Source organism: Bombina bombina, chromosome 3 (assembly GCF_027579735.1).
Source record: "Bombina bombina isolate aBomBom1 chromosome 3, aBomBom1.pri, whole genome shotgun sequence".
Lineage (NCBI taxonomy): Eukaryota > Metazoa > Chordata > Amphibia > Anura > Bombinatoridae > Bombina > Bombina bombina.
Window position 1 is genome coordinate 49238485 of NC_069501.1, and position 16305 is coordinate 49254789.

At 39.5% G+C, this 16305-nt stretch overlaps 1 protein-coding gene across 3 annotated transcripts in view; it reads left to right on the forward strand.

Moving 5' to 3' along the window:
• QTRT2 (queuine tRNA-ribosyltransferase accessory subunit 2) overlaps window positions 1-16305 on the forward strand; it is an 80256-nt gene that overhangs the window by 43591 nt on the left and 20360 nt on the right. For 2 of the 3 annotated variants that reach the window (XM_053705835.1, XM_053705837.1), the window contains 3 exons: window positions 6111-6310; window positions 13890-14041; window positions 14935-14961. In XM_053705835.1, the coding sequence (XP_053561810.1) occupies window positions 6111-6310; window positions 13890-14041; window positions 14935-14961 (379 nt within the window). The remainder of the gene's footprint in view (window positions 1-6110; window positions 6311-13889; window positions 14042-14934; window positions 14962-16305) is intronic. The other variant, XM_053705836.1, reaches the window with a different exon arrangement.

Consider the following 16305-nt stretch of genomic DNA (forward strand, 5'->3'; position numbering starts at 1 on the left):
CATACTAATAAAGTATTTCAACAAAATTTGCCCAAAGAGGAAAAACGTCCCAATAAAGGGAAGATTAACGCCTAGCAGCCCATCTATCAAGCTCCGTATGGAGCTTGAGGCCCCGTGTTTCTGAAGAGCCTTCAGGCTCGCCAGAAACACCAGTTATGAAGCAGCGGTCTAAAGACTGCTGCTCCATAACCTGTCCGCCTGCTCTGAGCAGACGGACAGACATCGCCGCAATTCAACCCAATCGAGTACGATTAGGTTGGTTGACACCCCCTTGCTGGCGGCCTGAATCTGAATCTGCAGGGGGCAGTGTTGCACCAGTAGCTCACAAAAGCATCTGGTGCAATGCTGAATACGAAGAGCGTATTCCTCTCCGCATTCATCGAGGTCTGTCGGACCTGATCCGCACTGTCGGATCAGGTCCGACAGACCTTTGTTAAATAGGCCCCCTAGTCTCAACATACGTAATGTGCCTGCCCACTGCAAAAGAAAATCCTGTATAAAGGATTTTAAAAATGTCCCCATCTACTGTATATGACATGTTCTTCTGAAGTGCAAGTCTCCAAGACCTAGAAGACAAAAGCACTAACCTGCAGTCTAGCTGTCCGGCAGGAAGACATCTCGCAAGACGTGAAAGGACACATACTCCTTACAGAGACCTGTAGAAAAAGAAAGAACAGAGTAACCAACTCTGGCTTTCTGTACCATGGGCAGCAATGTGTTAGGAAACAAAGCAAGAACTACCTCACTTCCTCCATAACTGCTTAAAAGCCAGCACTACTCTACTGAAGAGATTGACGTGGACTCTGCCAAACCCAAATCCTTGCTTGCAGGGAAAAGTACCCGAAAAAGGAATTCATTTCTTCCCACACCAATCTTCACCTCCTCCATTGACAGAGGCAAAGAGAATGACAGGGGATTGTGGATAGGGGAGTGACACTTAACAGCTTTGCTGTGGTGCTCTTTGCCTCCTCCTGCTGGCCAGGAGTGATATTCCCACTAGTAATTGGAATGACGTTGTGGTCTTAGGAAAGAAAAGTATATTAATATAACTGTATTGTTTATGCAAAACTGGGGAATAGGTAAAAAGGGATTATCTATCTTTTTAAACAATAACAATTCTGAAATAGACTGTCCCTTTAAGCATAATTTAGGTTTAAAGGTACATAAAACAGTATGAACTAACATAAGTTTTTGAATATAAAATGCAGCCAAAGTTTACCTGCAAAGTGGTTTCTTTTGTAACCCTCATTAACCCCATTTAATTCAGGCATAGTTTTGTTTGCAGCAAGCTCCCCCCTGGACATTTCCATATATGGAAGGTGCTATACAAGACAAAGCTATGGTAGAATGCACTCGTGCACATGCATGGTAGGGGGCACAGTCACATGACACCTAAGTAAAGCAGTGCACAGTATAATCACCAAGCATGTGACATTATCCCCATGGAAACAAGCTAGCCTCTTGGAAACAAATAATAGCAGTATCTGATGTTCATTTTCCACCCCCCTTACTTGCATAGGTAATTATCCTCACGTGCACATTGTGTTACATGATATCTATGGGTTTGGAGTAAGACACTGATAAGGGGGTTGGAGCAAGCTTCAATTGGGAACAGTAAAGCGTAAGTCATTTTGCAGATTTTTGGAAATTGTATTAAAATACCTATAATTTTATTTTTTTTTACATTTTTTTCCCCCCACACGCTGTTTTATCTCAGTTGACCCTTTTAGAATATGCTCATAACTCAAAATGTTTTATGGCACTTTAAAGAGCCAGTTTCATTTTTCTTTCTTATATCTAATATTTAAAAGTTGTGTTTTATAAACTATTAGCACAAAGGTTATTAGAGATCTATATACACAACCTTTATCTTATGCATTAGATCATTGAGTTATTGTGCTGTTAGTCACATATAACTGTGTATAACCCCCTGCTGCCTGTGTCCAGCTCAGAAGAGTTTATTGCTGCTCCAGAGCTGGCTTTATCAATGTGTTCCTCTTTGCAAGGTTTAAACACATGCGGCTAGATTACGAGTTGTGCGTTAAGGTTAAAAAGAAGCGTTAAGAGGTCCTAACGCTGCTTTTTTATGCCCGCTTGCAGGTATAGGGGCACTGCACATTTATTTGGCCTTACCGCAAAACCACTTATGTAAACTTCGTAAAGTCTTTTTTCTATGGGACTTCCATAGCGCCGGTATTACGAGTCTGTCCTGGGAGGCCAAAAAGTTAGCGGTACACCCTACCCCGTCAAGAGTCCTAACGCATTTAAAAGTCAGTAGTTAAGAGTTTTATGGTACAACGTCGTAACTTAAAACTCATAACTAAAGTGCTAAAAAGTAAACAAACCCATAAACTACCTATTAAACCCTAAACCGAGGCCCTCCCGCATACACTAAAATAAAACTTTTAACCCATAATCTGCCGCTCCGGACACCGCCACCCCTAATCTGCTGCCCCCAACATCGCCGACACCTACATTATATTTATTAACCCCTAATCTGCCGCCCCCAATTTTGCCGCAACCTACCTACGCTTATTAACCCCTAATCTGCCGCCCCCAACGTCGCCACCACTATAATAAACATATTAACCCCTAAACCGCCTCGCAAACATTAGTTAAATATTATTAACCCCTAATCTGGTGTCCCTAACATCGCCGCCACCTACCTACATTTATTAACCCCTAATCTTCCGCCCCTATACTAAATGTATTAACCCCTAAACCTAAGTCTAACCCTAACTCCCCCTAATTGAAATATAATTTAAATAAATCTAACTAAAAATTCCTATCCTTACCTAAATAATTGCTATTTAAAACTAAATACTTACCTATAAAATAAACCTAAGCTAGCTACAATATAACTAATAGTTACATTGTAGCTAGCTTAGGGTTTATTTTTATTTTACAGGCAAGTTTGTATTTATTTTAACTAGGTAGAATAGTTATTAAATAGTTATTAACTATTTAATAACTACCTAGCTAAAATAAATACAAAAGTACCTGTAAAATAAAACCTAACCTAAGTTACAATAACACCTAACACTACACTATAATTAACTAAATTAATAACAATTAAATAAATTAAATTAGCTAAAGTACAAAAAAGACAAACACTAAATTACAGAAAATAATAAACAAAATACAAGATATTTAAACTAAATACACCTAATCTAATAGCCCTATCAAAATAGAAAAAAGCCCCCCCCAAATAAAAAATAAAAACCCTAGCCTAAACTAAACTATCAATAGCCCTTAAAAGGGCCTTTTGCGGGGCATTGCCCCAAAGTAATCAGCTCTTTTACATGTAAAACCACCCAATACACCCTTAAAAAAACCTAACACTAACCCCCTGAAGATCGACTTACAGTTCTGAAGACCGGACATCCATCCTCAAGGAAGCGGCAGAAGTCTTCATCCAACTGGGCCGAAGTCCTCAACGAAGCCAGGAGAAGTCTTCATCCAAGCCGGGCGAAGTGGTCCTCCAGACGGCATCTTCCATCTTCATCCATCCGATGCGGAGCATCCTCTTCTTTCAACGACTACCCGACGAATGAAGGTTCCTTTAAGCGACGTCATCCAAGATGGCGTCCCTTAGATTCCGATTGGCTGATAGAATTCTATCAGCCAATCAGAATTAAGGTAGAAAAAATCCTATTGGCTGATGCAATCAGCCAATAGGATTGAAGTTCAATCCTATTGGCTGTTCCAATTGGCCAATAGGATTGAGCTTGCATTCTATTGGATGATTGGAACAGCCAATAGAATGCGAGCACAATCCTATTGGCTGATTGCATCAGCCAATAGGATTTTTTCTACCTTAATTCCGATTGGCTGATAGAATTCTATCAGCCAATCGGAATCTAAGGGACGCCATCTTGGATGACGTCACTTAAAGGAACCTTCATTAGTCGCGTAGTCGTCGGAAGAAGAGGATGCTCCGCGTCGGATCTTTTGAAGATGGAGCCGCTCCTCATCGGATGGATGAAGATAGAAGATGCCGTCTGGATGAAGACTTCTGCCCATCTGGAGGACCACTTCGCCCGGCTTGGATGAAGACTTCTCCCGGCTTCGTTGAGGACTTCGGCTCGGTATGATGAAGACTTCTGCAGCTTCCTTGAGGATGGATATCCGGTCTTCAGAACTGTAAGTCGATCTTCAGGGGGTTAGTTTTAGGTTTTTTTAAGGGTGTATTTGGTGGGTTTTATTTTTAGGTTAGGGTTTGGGCCGCAAAAGAGCTAACTGCTCATTTAAAGGCAATGCCCATCCAAATGCCCTTTTCAGGGCAATGGTTAGCTTTTTTTACAGGTAAAAGAGCTGATTACTTTGGGGCAATGCCCTGCAAATGGCCCTTTTATGGGCTATTGGTAGTTTAGTTTAGACTAGGTTTTTTATTTTATTTTGGGGGGACTTTTTTTTATTTTGATAGGGCTATTAGATTAGGTGTAATTAGATTAAATATGTGTGTTTTTTTTGTACTTTAGCTAATTTAATTTATTTAATTATATTATAATTTAATTTATTAAATTATAGTGTAGTGTTAGGTGTTATTGTAACTTAGGTTAGGTTTTATTTTACAGGTACTTTTGTATTTATTTTAGCTAGGTAGTTATTAAATAGTTAATAACTATTTAATAACTATTCTACCTAGTTAAAATAAATACAAACTTGCCTGTAAAATGAAAATAAACCCTATGCTAGATACAATGTAACTATTAGTTATATTGTAACTAGCTTAGGGTTTATTTTATAGGTAAGTATTTAGTTTTAAATAGGAATAATTTAGTTAATGATAGTAATTTTTAGTTAGATTTATTTTAATTATATTTAAGGTAGGGGGTGTTAGGGTTAGGGTTAGACTTAGGTTTAGGGGTTAATACATTTAGTATAGTGGTGGCACCGTTGGGGGCAGCAGATTAGGGGTTAATAAATGTAGGTAGGTGGCGGCGACATTGGGGGCGGCAGGTTAGGGGTTAATAAATATAATGTAGGTGTATCGGCGATGTTGGGGGCAGCAGATTAGGGGTTAATAATATTTAACTAATGTTTGCGAGGCAGGAGTGCGGCGGTTTAGGGGTTAATACATTTAGTGTAGTGGCGGCGACGTTGGGGGCAGCAGATTAGGGGTTAATAAGTGTAGGTAGGTTGTGGCGACATTGGGGGCGGCAGGTTAGGGGTTAATAAATATAATGTAGGTGTATCGGCGATGTTGGGGGCAGCAGATTAGGGGTCCATAAGTATAATGTAGGTGGGGGCAGTGTCCGGAGCGGCAGATTAGGGGTTAATAAGTGTAATGTAGGTGTCGGCGATGTTGGGCGGCAGATTAGGGGTTAATAAGTGTAAGATTAGGGGTGTTTAGACTCGGGGTTAATGTTAGGGTGTTTGTTGTAAACATAAATTTTATTTCCCCATAGGAATCAATGGGGCTGCTTTTTTGCAGGTGTTAGACTTTTTTCTCAGCCGGTTCTCCCCATTGATTCCTATGGGGAAATCGTGCACAAGCACGTACGACCAGCTCACCGCTGACTTAAGCAGCGCTGGTATTGGAGTGCGTTAAGGAGCAAAATTTTGCTCAACGCTAACTTCTTGCCTTTTAACGCCGGGTTTGTAAAAACTCGTAATACCAGCGCTGCAGGTAAGTGAGGGGTGAGACAAAACTGCTTGTTAGCACCGCACAGCTCAAAACGAAAAACTCATAATCTGGCGTTAATTGCGTAGAAGCAAAAGTGCTCTAATAAAATCATCTAACATAAGAGCATTGCCTTTATTACAAGTTTAATATCCCTTTAAGCCTCAGCTATGCTTAGTATCTTCCGGCCATTCCCTTTTTTATTAGCATAACTGGTATTTTTGAATACACATATAGGCATTTCTTTTGTACAGTACAATTTATTTTAATGGAAAATAAAATAAAAAAAGTTGTTTGTTATAGTAGTGTTATCAATTAACCCTTTAAGGACACAGCTTTCAGTTTGCTCAATTGTTTTATAACGGAAAAATTCCGTCATATGTCCTTAAGAGGTTAAAAAAGTATTTTTTGGGTGGAGCATGGCAGTCTTTGTGATGATAATTTCATTCCTACATTGCATCTCACTGGGATTTTTGGGTTCCAGGTGCTGAAGCAGAGTGTTGTGATTGGAGCAGTGGAAGGAGGTGACAACTTGGAAGAGAGACTCCGGTCAGCTTGTGAGACTGCAAAGAGACCTGTGGGGGGCTTCCTGCTCGATGGGTTTCAAGGTAGCGACATGAGCACAGAGGTCAAGCTGTCCTTGATATCATCTGTCACTGGTGTGTTACCAGACGACAAACCCAGGTGTGTATGTTTTTTATTTTATATATATATAATGAATGTGAACGTGGCATGGTTGTTGGTGACAGACGGACTGGTCTGAGTATTTAAAAAAACTGCTGATCTACTATATATAATAAATATAAATATAGCGCTTAAGTACATATCATTGGCTGATATGTACTTGCTGCTAATGATCAATGCTCATTGGCTGATATGTACTTACTGCTAATGATCAATGCTCATTGGCTGATATGTACTTACTGCTAATGATCAATGCTCATTGGCTGATATGTTCTTACTGCTAATGATCAATGCTCATTGGCTGATATGTACTTACTGCTAATGATCAATGCTCATTGGCTGATATGTTCTTACTGCTAATGATCAATGCTCATTGGCTGATATGTACTTACTGCTAATGATCAATGCTCATTGGCTGATATGTACTTCCTGCTAATGATCAATGCTCATTGGCTGATATGTACTTCCTGCTAATGATCAATGCTCATTGGCTGATATGTACTTCCTGCTAATGATCAATGCTCATTGGCTGATATGTACTTCCTGCTAATGATCAATGCTCATTGGCTGATATGTACTTCCTGCTAATGATCAATGCTCATTGGCTGATATGTACTTCCTGCTAATGATCAATGCTCATTGGCTGATATGTACTTCCTGCTAATGATCAATGCTCATTGGCTGATATGTACTTCCTGCTAATGATCAATGCTCATTGGCTGATATGTACTTCCTGCTAATGATCAATGCTCATTGGCTGATATGTACTTCCTGCTAATGATCAATGCTCATTGGCTGATATGTACTTCCTGCTAATGATCAATGCTCATTGGCTGATATGTACTTCCTGCTAATGATCAATGCTCATTGGCTGATATGTACTTCCTGCTAATGATCAATGCTCATTGGCTGATATGTACTTCCTGCTAATGATCAATGCTCATTGGCTGATATGTACTTCCTGCTAATGATCAATGCTCATTGGCTGATATGTACTTCCTGCTAATGATCAATGCTCATTGGCTGATATGTACTTCCTGCTAATGATCAATGCTCATTGGCTGATATGTACTTCCTGCTAATGATCAATGCTCATTGGCTGATATGTACTTCCTGCTAATGATCAATGCTCATTGGCTGATATGTACTTCCTGCTAATGATCAATGCTCATTGGCTGATATGTACTTCCTGCTAATGATCAATGCTCATTGGCTGATATGTACTTCCTGCTAATGATCAATGCTCATTGGCTGATATGTACTTCCTGCTAATGATCAATGCTCATTGGCTGATATGTACTTCCTGCTAATGATCAATGCTCATTGGCTGATATGTACTTCCTGCTAATGATCAATGCTCATTGGCTGATATGTACTTCCTGCTAATGATCAATGCTCATTGGCTGATATGTACTTCCTGCTAATGATCAATGCTCATTGGCTGATATGTACTTCCTGCTAATGATCAATGCTCATTGGCTGATATGTACTTCCTGCTAATGATCAATGCTCATTGGCTGATATGTACTTCCTGCTTATGATCAATGCTCATTGGCTGATATGTACTTCCTGCTTATGATCAATGCTCATTGGCTGATATGTACTTCCTGCTTATGATCTTTGGTTGCTATCTACAACAAGGAAATTCCCAAATAATACTGCTGTATTTGTTTTGGTATTAATTAAAACAACTTTAACTTCAACATGTTTTCTGCAAAATAAAATGTCTGTTTAAATGGTGTTTATGTGAATGAAAGGCTTTTTTTAGCACAATGTGTCTTTTAGTTAAGAATCTTTTTTTAAGTTTTGAATAATGCATTTATTTTTGTCATCTGTATAGATGATTTAAAATTCTTCTTCTGACACTGTTAGGGATACTGCACCATAAATATTTTCCTTAAAAGGACATTAAACACTAAATAAATGCTAGATAGAATGATGCATTCAAAGAAAAGATTAGTCCATGACTAACATGTAGATGTATTTTTTAAAGTTTCATTAGTTGTTTAAAAAGTGACAAAATAAGTGTAAAGTTTTAGTGTCTATAAAACACTGGGAGCTGCCATGTTGTAACTTGTGTTACCTTCAATGCTGTGGCCAATTACGGACAGTTATACATAGGTCATTAGAGTGTGCAGCCAATGGTTGTGCTGGATATAACAGTGTTCTGCACTTCCATTTCTAACAGGAACTGAAAAGCTCACAATTTCAGAATGGAATTACAGGCAAAGAGGACAAAATAAATAATGAAAGTATATTACAGAGTTGTTTTATTATATACAATTTATCATTTTATATTACCATCTCAAAGTGTTTAATGTCCTTTTAATATGTTCCATTTGATCTGCTATACCTGCTGCATAGTATTAAAAGATTGAGAAATCAATCATTTTGGTAGATGAAATAGCTGGTTTCTCTCATTTAAAACTAGCACCCATAATGAAAATGTCAGTACCCAAGTATTAACCCCTTAACGACCGAGGACGTGCAGGGTACGTCCTCAGAAAAAAGGCAGTTAATGCCTGAGAACGTACCCTGCACGTCCTCGGTGTGGAAAGCAGCTGGAAGCGATCCTGCTCGCTTCCAGCTGCTTTCCGGTTATTGCAGTGATGCCTCGATATGGAGGCATCCTGCAATAACCTTAAATGGCCATCCGGTGCAGAGAGAGCCACTCTGTGGCCCTCTCTGCACCGGACATCGGTGGCCGGTAACGTTGGTGGGTGGGAGCTGACTTGGGAGGCGGGTGGGCGGCCATCGATGGGCCGGGTAATGTAGAGGGGGGCGGGGGCGATGGGGGCGCGCACAGGCGCGCGCGCGTGCACGGGGCGGGAGCGGGTGGGAACCGCTACACTACAGAAAAGACTGCTTTAAGTTTCAGTGTAAAGCTTTTTATTTAAAAAAAAAACAACAGTCAAAGGTATCTAGGAGGGGGTGGGGGTTTGTTCTTTGGTGGGTAGGGGAGCTACACTACAGAAAATGGGGAAAAAATAAAAAAGCAACTGTTTTTTTTATAAACTGGGTACTGGCAGACAGCTGCCAGTACCCAAGATGGCGGCCATTAAGGCAGAGGGGGAGGGTTAGACAGCTGTTTGGTGGGGGATCAGCCAGGTTGGGGGCTAAGGGGGGCTCCTACACAGCAGCATATGTAAATATGCTTTAAAAAAAAAAAAAAAAAAAGCCTAAATATATATTTTATTTTAGTACTGGCAGAGTTGCTGCCAGTACTTAAGATGGCGGGGACAATTGTGGGGGAGGGAAGGGAGCTGTTTGGGAGGGATCAGGGGGTCTGATGTGTCAGGTGGGAGGCTGATCTCTACACTAAAGCTAAAATTAACCCTGCAAGCTCCCTACAAACTTCCTAATTAACCCCTTCACTGCTAGCTATAATACACGTGTGATGCGCAGCGGCATTTAGCGGCCTTCTAAGTACCAAAAAGCAACGCCAAAGCCATATATGTCTGCTATTTCTGAACAAAGGGGATCCCAGAGAAGCATTTAGAACAATTTGTGCCATAATTGCACAAGCTGTTTGTAAATGATTTCAGTGAGAAACCTAAAATTGTGAAAAATTTAACTTTTTTTTTAATTTGATCGCAATTGGCGGTGAAATGGTGGCATGAAATATACCAAAATGGGCCTAGATCATTACTTGGGGTTGTCTACTACACTAAACTAAAGCTAAAATTACCCCAAAAAGCTCCCTACATGCTCCCTAATTAACCCCTTTACTGCTGGGCATAATACACGTGTGGTGCACAGTGGCATTTAGCATCCTTCTAATTACCAAAAAGCAACACCAAAGCCATATATGTCTGCTATTTCTGAACAAAGGGGATCCCAAAGAAAAATTTACAATCATTTATGCCATAATTGCACAAGCTGTTTGTAAATAATTTCAGTGAGAAACCAAAAGTTTGTGAAAAAATTTGTGAAAAAGTGAACGATTTTTTGTATTTGATCGCATTTGGCGGTGAAATGGTGGCATGAAATATACCAAAATTGGCCTAGATCAATACTTTGGGATGTTTACTAAAAAAAAATATATACATGTCAATAGATATTCAGGGATTCCTGAAAGATATTAGTGTTCTAATGTAACTAGCGCTAATCTTGAAAAAAAAATGGTTTGGAAATAGCAAAGTGCTACTTGTATTTATGGCCCTATAACTTACAAAAAAAGCAAAGAACATGTAAACATTGGGTATTTCTAAACTCAGGACAAAATTTAGAAACTATTTAGCATGGGTGTTTTTTGGTGGTTGCAGATGTATAACAGATTTTGGGGGTCAAAGTTAGAAAAAGTGTGTTTTTTTCCATTTTTTTTCTCATATTTTATAATTTTTTTTAAAGTAAATTATAAGATATGATGAAAATAATGGTATCTTTGGAAAGTCCATTTAATGGCGAGAAAAACGGTATATAATATATGTGGGTACAGTAAATGAGTAAGAGGAAAATTACAGCTAAACACAAACACCGCAAAAATGTAAAAATAGCCTTGGTCCCAAATGGACAGAAAATGGAAAAGTGCTGTGGTCATTAAGGGGTTAAACTAGGTGTGTATATAGAGAGAGATAAGTTAACCCCTTAGTGACCACATCATTTTTCAATTTTCTTACCGTTAAGGACCAGGGCTATTTTTACATTTCTGCGTTGTTTGTGTTTAGCTGTTTCCTCTTACTCATTTACTGTACCCACACATATTATATACCATTTTTCTTACCATTAAATGAACTTTCTAATGATACGATTATTTTTATCATATCTTATAATTTACTATAAACAAAATGCATAAAATATGATGAAATGGGGAAAAAAACACACTTTTTCTAACTTTGACCCCCACAATCTGTTACACATCTACAACCACCAAAAAACACCCATGCTAAATAGTTTCTAAATTTTGACCTGAGTTTAGAAATACCCAATGTTTACATGTTCTTTGCTTTTTTTTTGCAAGTTATAGGGCAATAAATACAAGTAGCACTTTGACATTTCCATACCATTTTTTTTTAAAATTAGCGATAGTTACATTGTAACACTGATATCTGTCAGGAATCCCTGAAAAACCATTCACATGTATATATTGTTTTAGTTGACAACCCAAAGTATTGATCTAGTCCCATGTTGGTATATTTCATGCCACCATTTCACCGCCAAATGCGATCAAATAAAAAAAAAAAATTGTTCACTTTTTCACAAACTTTAGATTTCTCACTGAAATTATTTACAAACAGCTTGTGCAATTATGGCACAAATGGTTGTAAATGCTTCTCTGGGATCCCCTTTGTTCAGAAATAGCAGACATATATGGCTTTGGCGTTGCTTTTTGGTAATTAGAAGGCCGCTAAATGCCACTGCGCACCACACTTGTATTATGCCCAGCAGTGAAAGGCTTAATTATTGAGCTTGTAGGGTTAATTTTAGCTTTAGTGTAGAGATCAGCCTCCCAGCTGACACATCCCACCCCCTGATCCCTCCCTGACCCCCCTCAAACAGCTCTCTTCCCTCCCCCACCTCACAATTGTCACCGCCATCTTAAGTACTGGCAGAAAGTCTACCAGTATAAAAATAAAAGGGATTTTTTTTAAATTATATATTTTCTGCAGTGTAGGATCCCCCTTACCACTCAACCTCCCTGAGCCCCCCCTCTACCTAGTTGCCACCATTTTTGGTACTGGCAGCCTTCTGCCAGTACACAGTTTGCTAAAAATGTGGCCTTTTTTATAAAACCCCCCCCCCCCAATGTTTCTGTAGTGTAGCTGCCCCCCTTCCTTAGCAACCCCCCCTTCCCCTCACAGATATATATATTTACTCTATATTGATGGCTCATACATGGATCCCACATAAAATCCCCCTCTCCTCCTTCCCCCTCCTCCCCACTCACTGCCGTGATGTAGCGTGGCCGTAGCGGTCTCACCCCCCTTCCAGCCCTCCTCCCCCCTTCCAGCCCTCCTCCCCCCTCCCTCCAAGCCCTCTCATGCCACCAACGATCGGTGTTATCGCTGGCCATTGCAGAGAGGCCCTCTCTGCATCGATTGTCTAAGAAAGGGTATTGCACGATGCCTCAATATCGAGGTATCGCTGCAATACCTTGAAAGTGGCTGGAAGTGATCACGATCACTTCCACCGCTTGAAACCCCCTAAGGACGTGCCAGGCACGTCCTTGGTCATTAACGACTGTTTTTTGTAGGACGTGCCTGGCACGTCCTCGGCTGTTAAGGGATTAAGCAGATCTGCTCTTCTTGCAGAATCCCTTTAACAGGGCATTTTGCATGTTTACATTTATGTCCCTTTAAATTGATATACAAAGTGACAGTAGTTTAAAGGGCATGCAATCCACACTGATGGCATAGGTGCCACCACCATATGCTTAGCAGTTTACGTGCTGTACACAGAAAATGTTTCAGAAATCCGCTGATGAATTTTCAAGAATTCACTTATTTTTCAAAGACAAACCTATTACAGACAAGCGTCTAACTGAATCTGATATGTGCTGCTGTATGTCCCTTTAACTTGTATTCACTTGAAGTGAAGTGAAAGTGTTTGCAACAATCTGTAAAGAAATGTGAGAATCAGTCAGACCATTTAAATTTAGTGTTCATTAAAGGACAGTGAAAGTAGCTTTTTACCATCATGATATTTACTGCCTATTATATCGCTGCTTCGTTCTTCTTTTAGTTCACACATTGTGTGTTTGTTTGGTTGTTAGACTCCAGCACTAATTGATATAACCACTGGCCACGCAGCCACCAAAGCATTTTTTCCAGTTTGGGTTAGTGAGGCAGGTGAGGCTTTGCCCCCCTTGAACCCCCCCAGGCAGGGGTAAAATAGATAGTGTAGATAGGCGATTACAGTGCCCATCTGATTGGTTGTGAATCCTGTCACTCACCGGATACAGACCAATCAGATGAATGGAATCAACGGAAATGAGGTCAGATTGGAGTTTTCGAGGTATTGGAGTTCTCGACAGAACAACGACTTCTAGTTGTACATGAAAACGGTCTAAAAAGGCTTTTGTGGCTGTTTGGCCAACGGTTACTGAGAACAGTCTGCTGAGAGGGGAAAAAAACAAAAACAGTCAATACGAGAATTCAGCAGTTCTGGGAAATTGTTATATTAATTGTTCATTTAATGTTACCCTTTGTTTTGTTCAGCTTTGTGCATAGTTGAGCAAATATGAATGGATGTCACAATGAGAATATAAATGTTTGTAAACTGCAAATAACCTCTAATTAAACGTTTAGCTTTATAAACGGTGCGTAACCCGTGTGCGCACTGTATCTTTTTGCTGGTGCTGGTTTTATATCTGTGAGTGCACACACCTGAATATCAGAAAACAAGTAGGAATCCTCTTTCCAGCATGTTCTAAGAAGGATGGTGAAATGTAGGTTTGGTGAATGTGTTTTACATCCATATGTGTACTGCTGTCCGGTGTTAGTGAATCTGTGCCAGTGCTTTGCATATCAGATGCCTGAGACCTATAAAGAGAACAGTCTGCTGTGTGATGTTCAGCCTCTGGCACATGACTTTCTGTAGCATTACATTGGACCTTGTTACTTTACCTGTCCCATTTCAGGCTCATACACGGTGTCAGTCGGCCGGACGAGATACTAGAGTGCATTGAGAGAGGGGTGGATTTATTTGACAGCTGTTTTCCCTACCAGGTGACAGAACGTGGATGTGCTTTGTCATTCAGTCACTGCTACCAGCCAGACCCCGAAACTGCAGGTAAGGTTTACAGCAAAGAGTAAGTTAATGTAGCCCGTCCAGTTGTATGATATCTGATCCTTTTCCGCAGTGATAAGCATAGAGCATTATCTCAGCTTGTAGCACAAAACCCTTTTATTGGCTAAAAATTGTACAATTTATAAAACCACATCAAGTTAGGGCTACATTACGTGTGGAGAACTATTTAGAGCGTTATGTTAGAACTTACCTGATAAATTAATTTCTTTCATAGTGGCAAGAGTCCATGAGACCCTCCCAATTTTTGGGGGGTTATGTTTTTTTTTTGTATATTATTTTTCTAGTTCCACTTTTTGTATGCTTTTACTCCTTTTTTACACCTCACTACTTGGCTATACGTTAAACTGAGGTATGAGTGAGGTGGGAGGTGTATTTATAGGCATTTTGAGGTTTGGGAAACTTTGCCCCCTCCTGGTAGGAATGTATATCCCATACGTTACTAGCTCATGGACTCTTGCCACTATGAAAGAAATTAATTTATCCTCTCTCTCTCTCTCTCTCTCTCTCTCTCTCTGTCTGTTTGTCTCTCATTGTACAGTATATGTGAAATACATATCTATATGATTAGATATAAAGGTATAGGTATATACACATATTTATAGAAATATGTATTTACAATTTAAAGAATGTAGAAGAAAATTTGGCATGCTAGTGGAGTGTATACCTCTCTCTAAAGAAACGCACGCTAGTGGAATGTATACCTCTCTCTAAAGAAACCCCCTCACAGAGTTGCCGATAAAATAATAGATTTATATTTAACCCTTTGAGTGCTAAGCACTTTCCCACCTGGGTGCTAAGGGGATTTGTTTTTTTTTTAAAACAATTTATTTTTTGAAATGTTTAATTTTTAACTTTTGTATTTTTTTTCTTTTCAGATCCTGAAGACTTACACCATTGGAAAGGTTAGGTGATTCCAACGGTGGGTCTTGGGGGTCTGTAGCTGCTTAGATGCCTGAGATACAGGCGTCTAAGCAGCATGCCCCCTTTCCCTATACTTTGTATTATAATTTTTTAATAAAGTTGCACAGTGATTGCGCGTGACGTCACCGCACAAAACGTGAAGCCCCGGCGATGCCTGTCACTATGCAGGCCCGATCGCCGGGTTAGGAGCAGGTGGGAGTGGGAAACTCTACAACGGCTCAGAGCCATCGTTAGCACTCAAGGGGTTAAAGGGATAGTACCCTAAATGTGCATATGAACCTTAGTGTTTAAGCTTTTGAGCGCCTTCTCACACACACTCTTACCACTTACAATATAAAGGACATCCTGTAAGTGAAGAACATTGGAATGTTAAATATGTTCAGTAAATATAAAGTAAAACACAAATATATCTGTGTACACACACACACATATTTATACAGTATATATATATAATCACAACAATTTCCAAGCACTCTTGCAACATAAATTTGCTTTATTTCTGGTACAATCCGATATATCAATCTCCCAACGTTTCGGTCTTCACATTAGACCTTTGTCAAGGGTATAATCTGTCAAAAAATATATACATAAAAAAAGAATAAATGTTATTTACATATTCCAAACGAAACACAGCATGTATACAGAACATCGTGTCACCAGAAGTGACGTCATACCTGATCCGGGTCCGGCACTCACATATTCCCTACTCACATCCACTGGAATTTAAGTTCCATAACCGGAACATTAACCAATCAACAGGCTATAAGGCTACAAGGTTGTCAAGGTAACCACAAACAAAAAATGTTATCTGTGAAAAAAACTGCAAATAGCGGAATATCAATAAAAAAACTGAATTTATAAGCCGTATCAGTATTGTAACAAAATAAAATAATCATACAAATACTTAAATCCACTAACGTTTATATATCGTAAGACGTGGCACTTAGTTAATTTATCACTAACCTGATTGCATAGGATCAGGAATGCTTGAATATGTACACTATAAACATAGGTGTCTCGCCTGTCTTACACCTGCTTTCTTGACTGTTGCCCCACTTGCAACTTTTAATTACTTGTCGAACTAAAGAACTTTTTATCTTACTATATGGGCATCCGTTCCTCCTTGTTTTCATTACACTATAAACATAGGCATAGGATTCACATGTATTTTACATAAAGCAGTAGTTACTCATCTTTCAGAGAAAAAAACAGGATAGCGGCACTTGCTTATTAACCCCCATAGGGCCATTGTTTGCAGCCTATAAATCCATTCTACTTCTCTACAGAGTAACTGTCTCCTAATGTCACCCCCTCTTGGATGACGT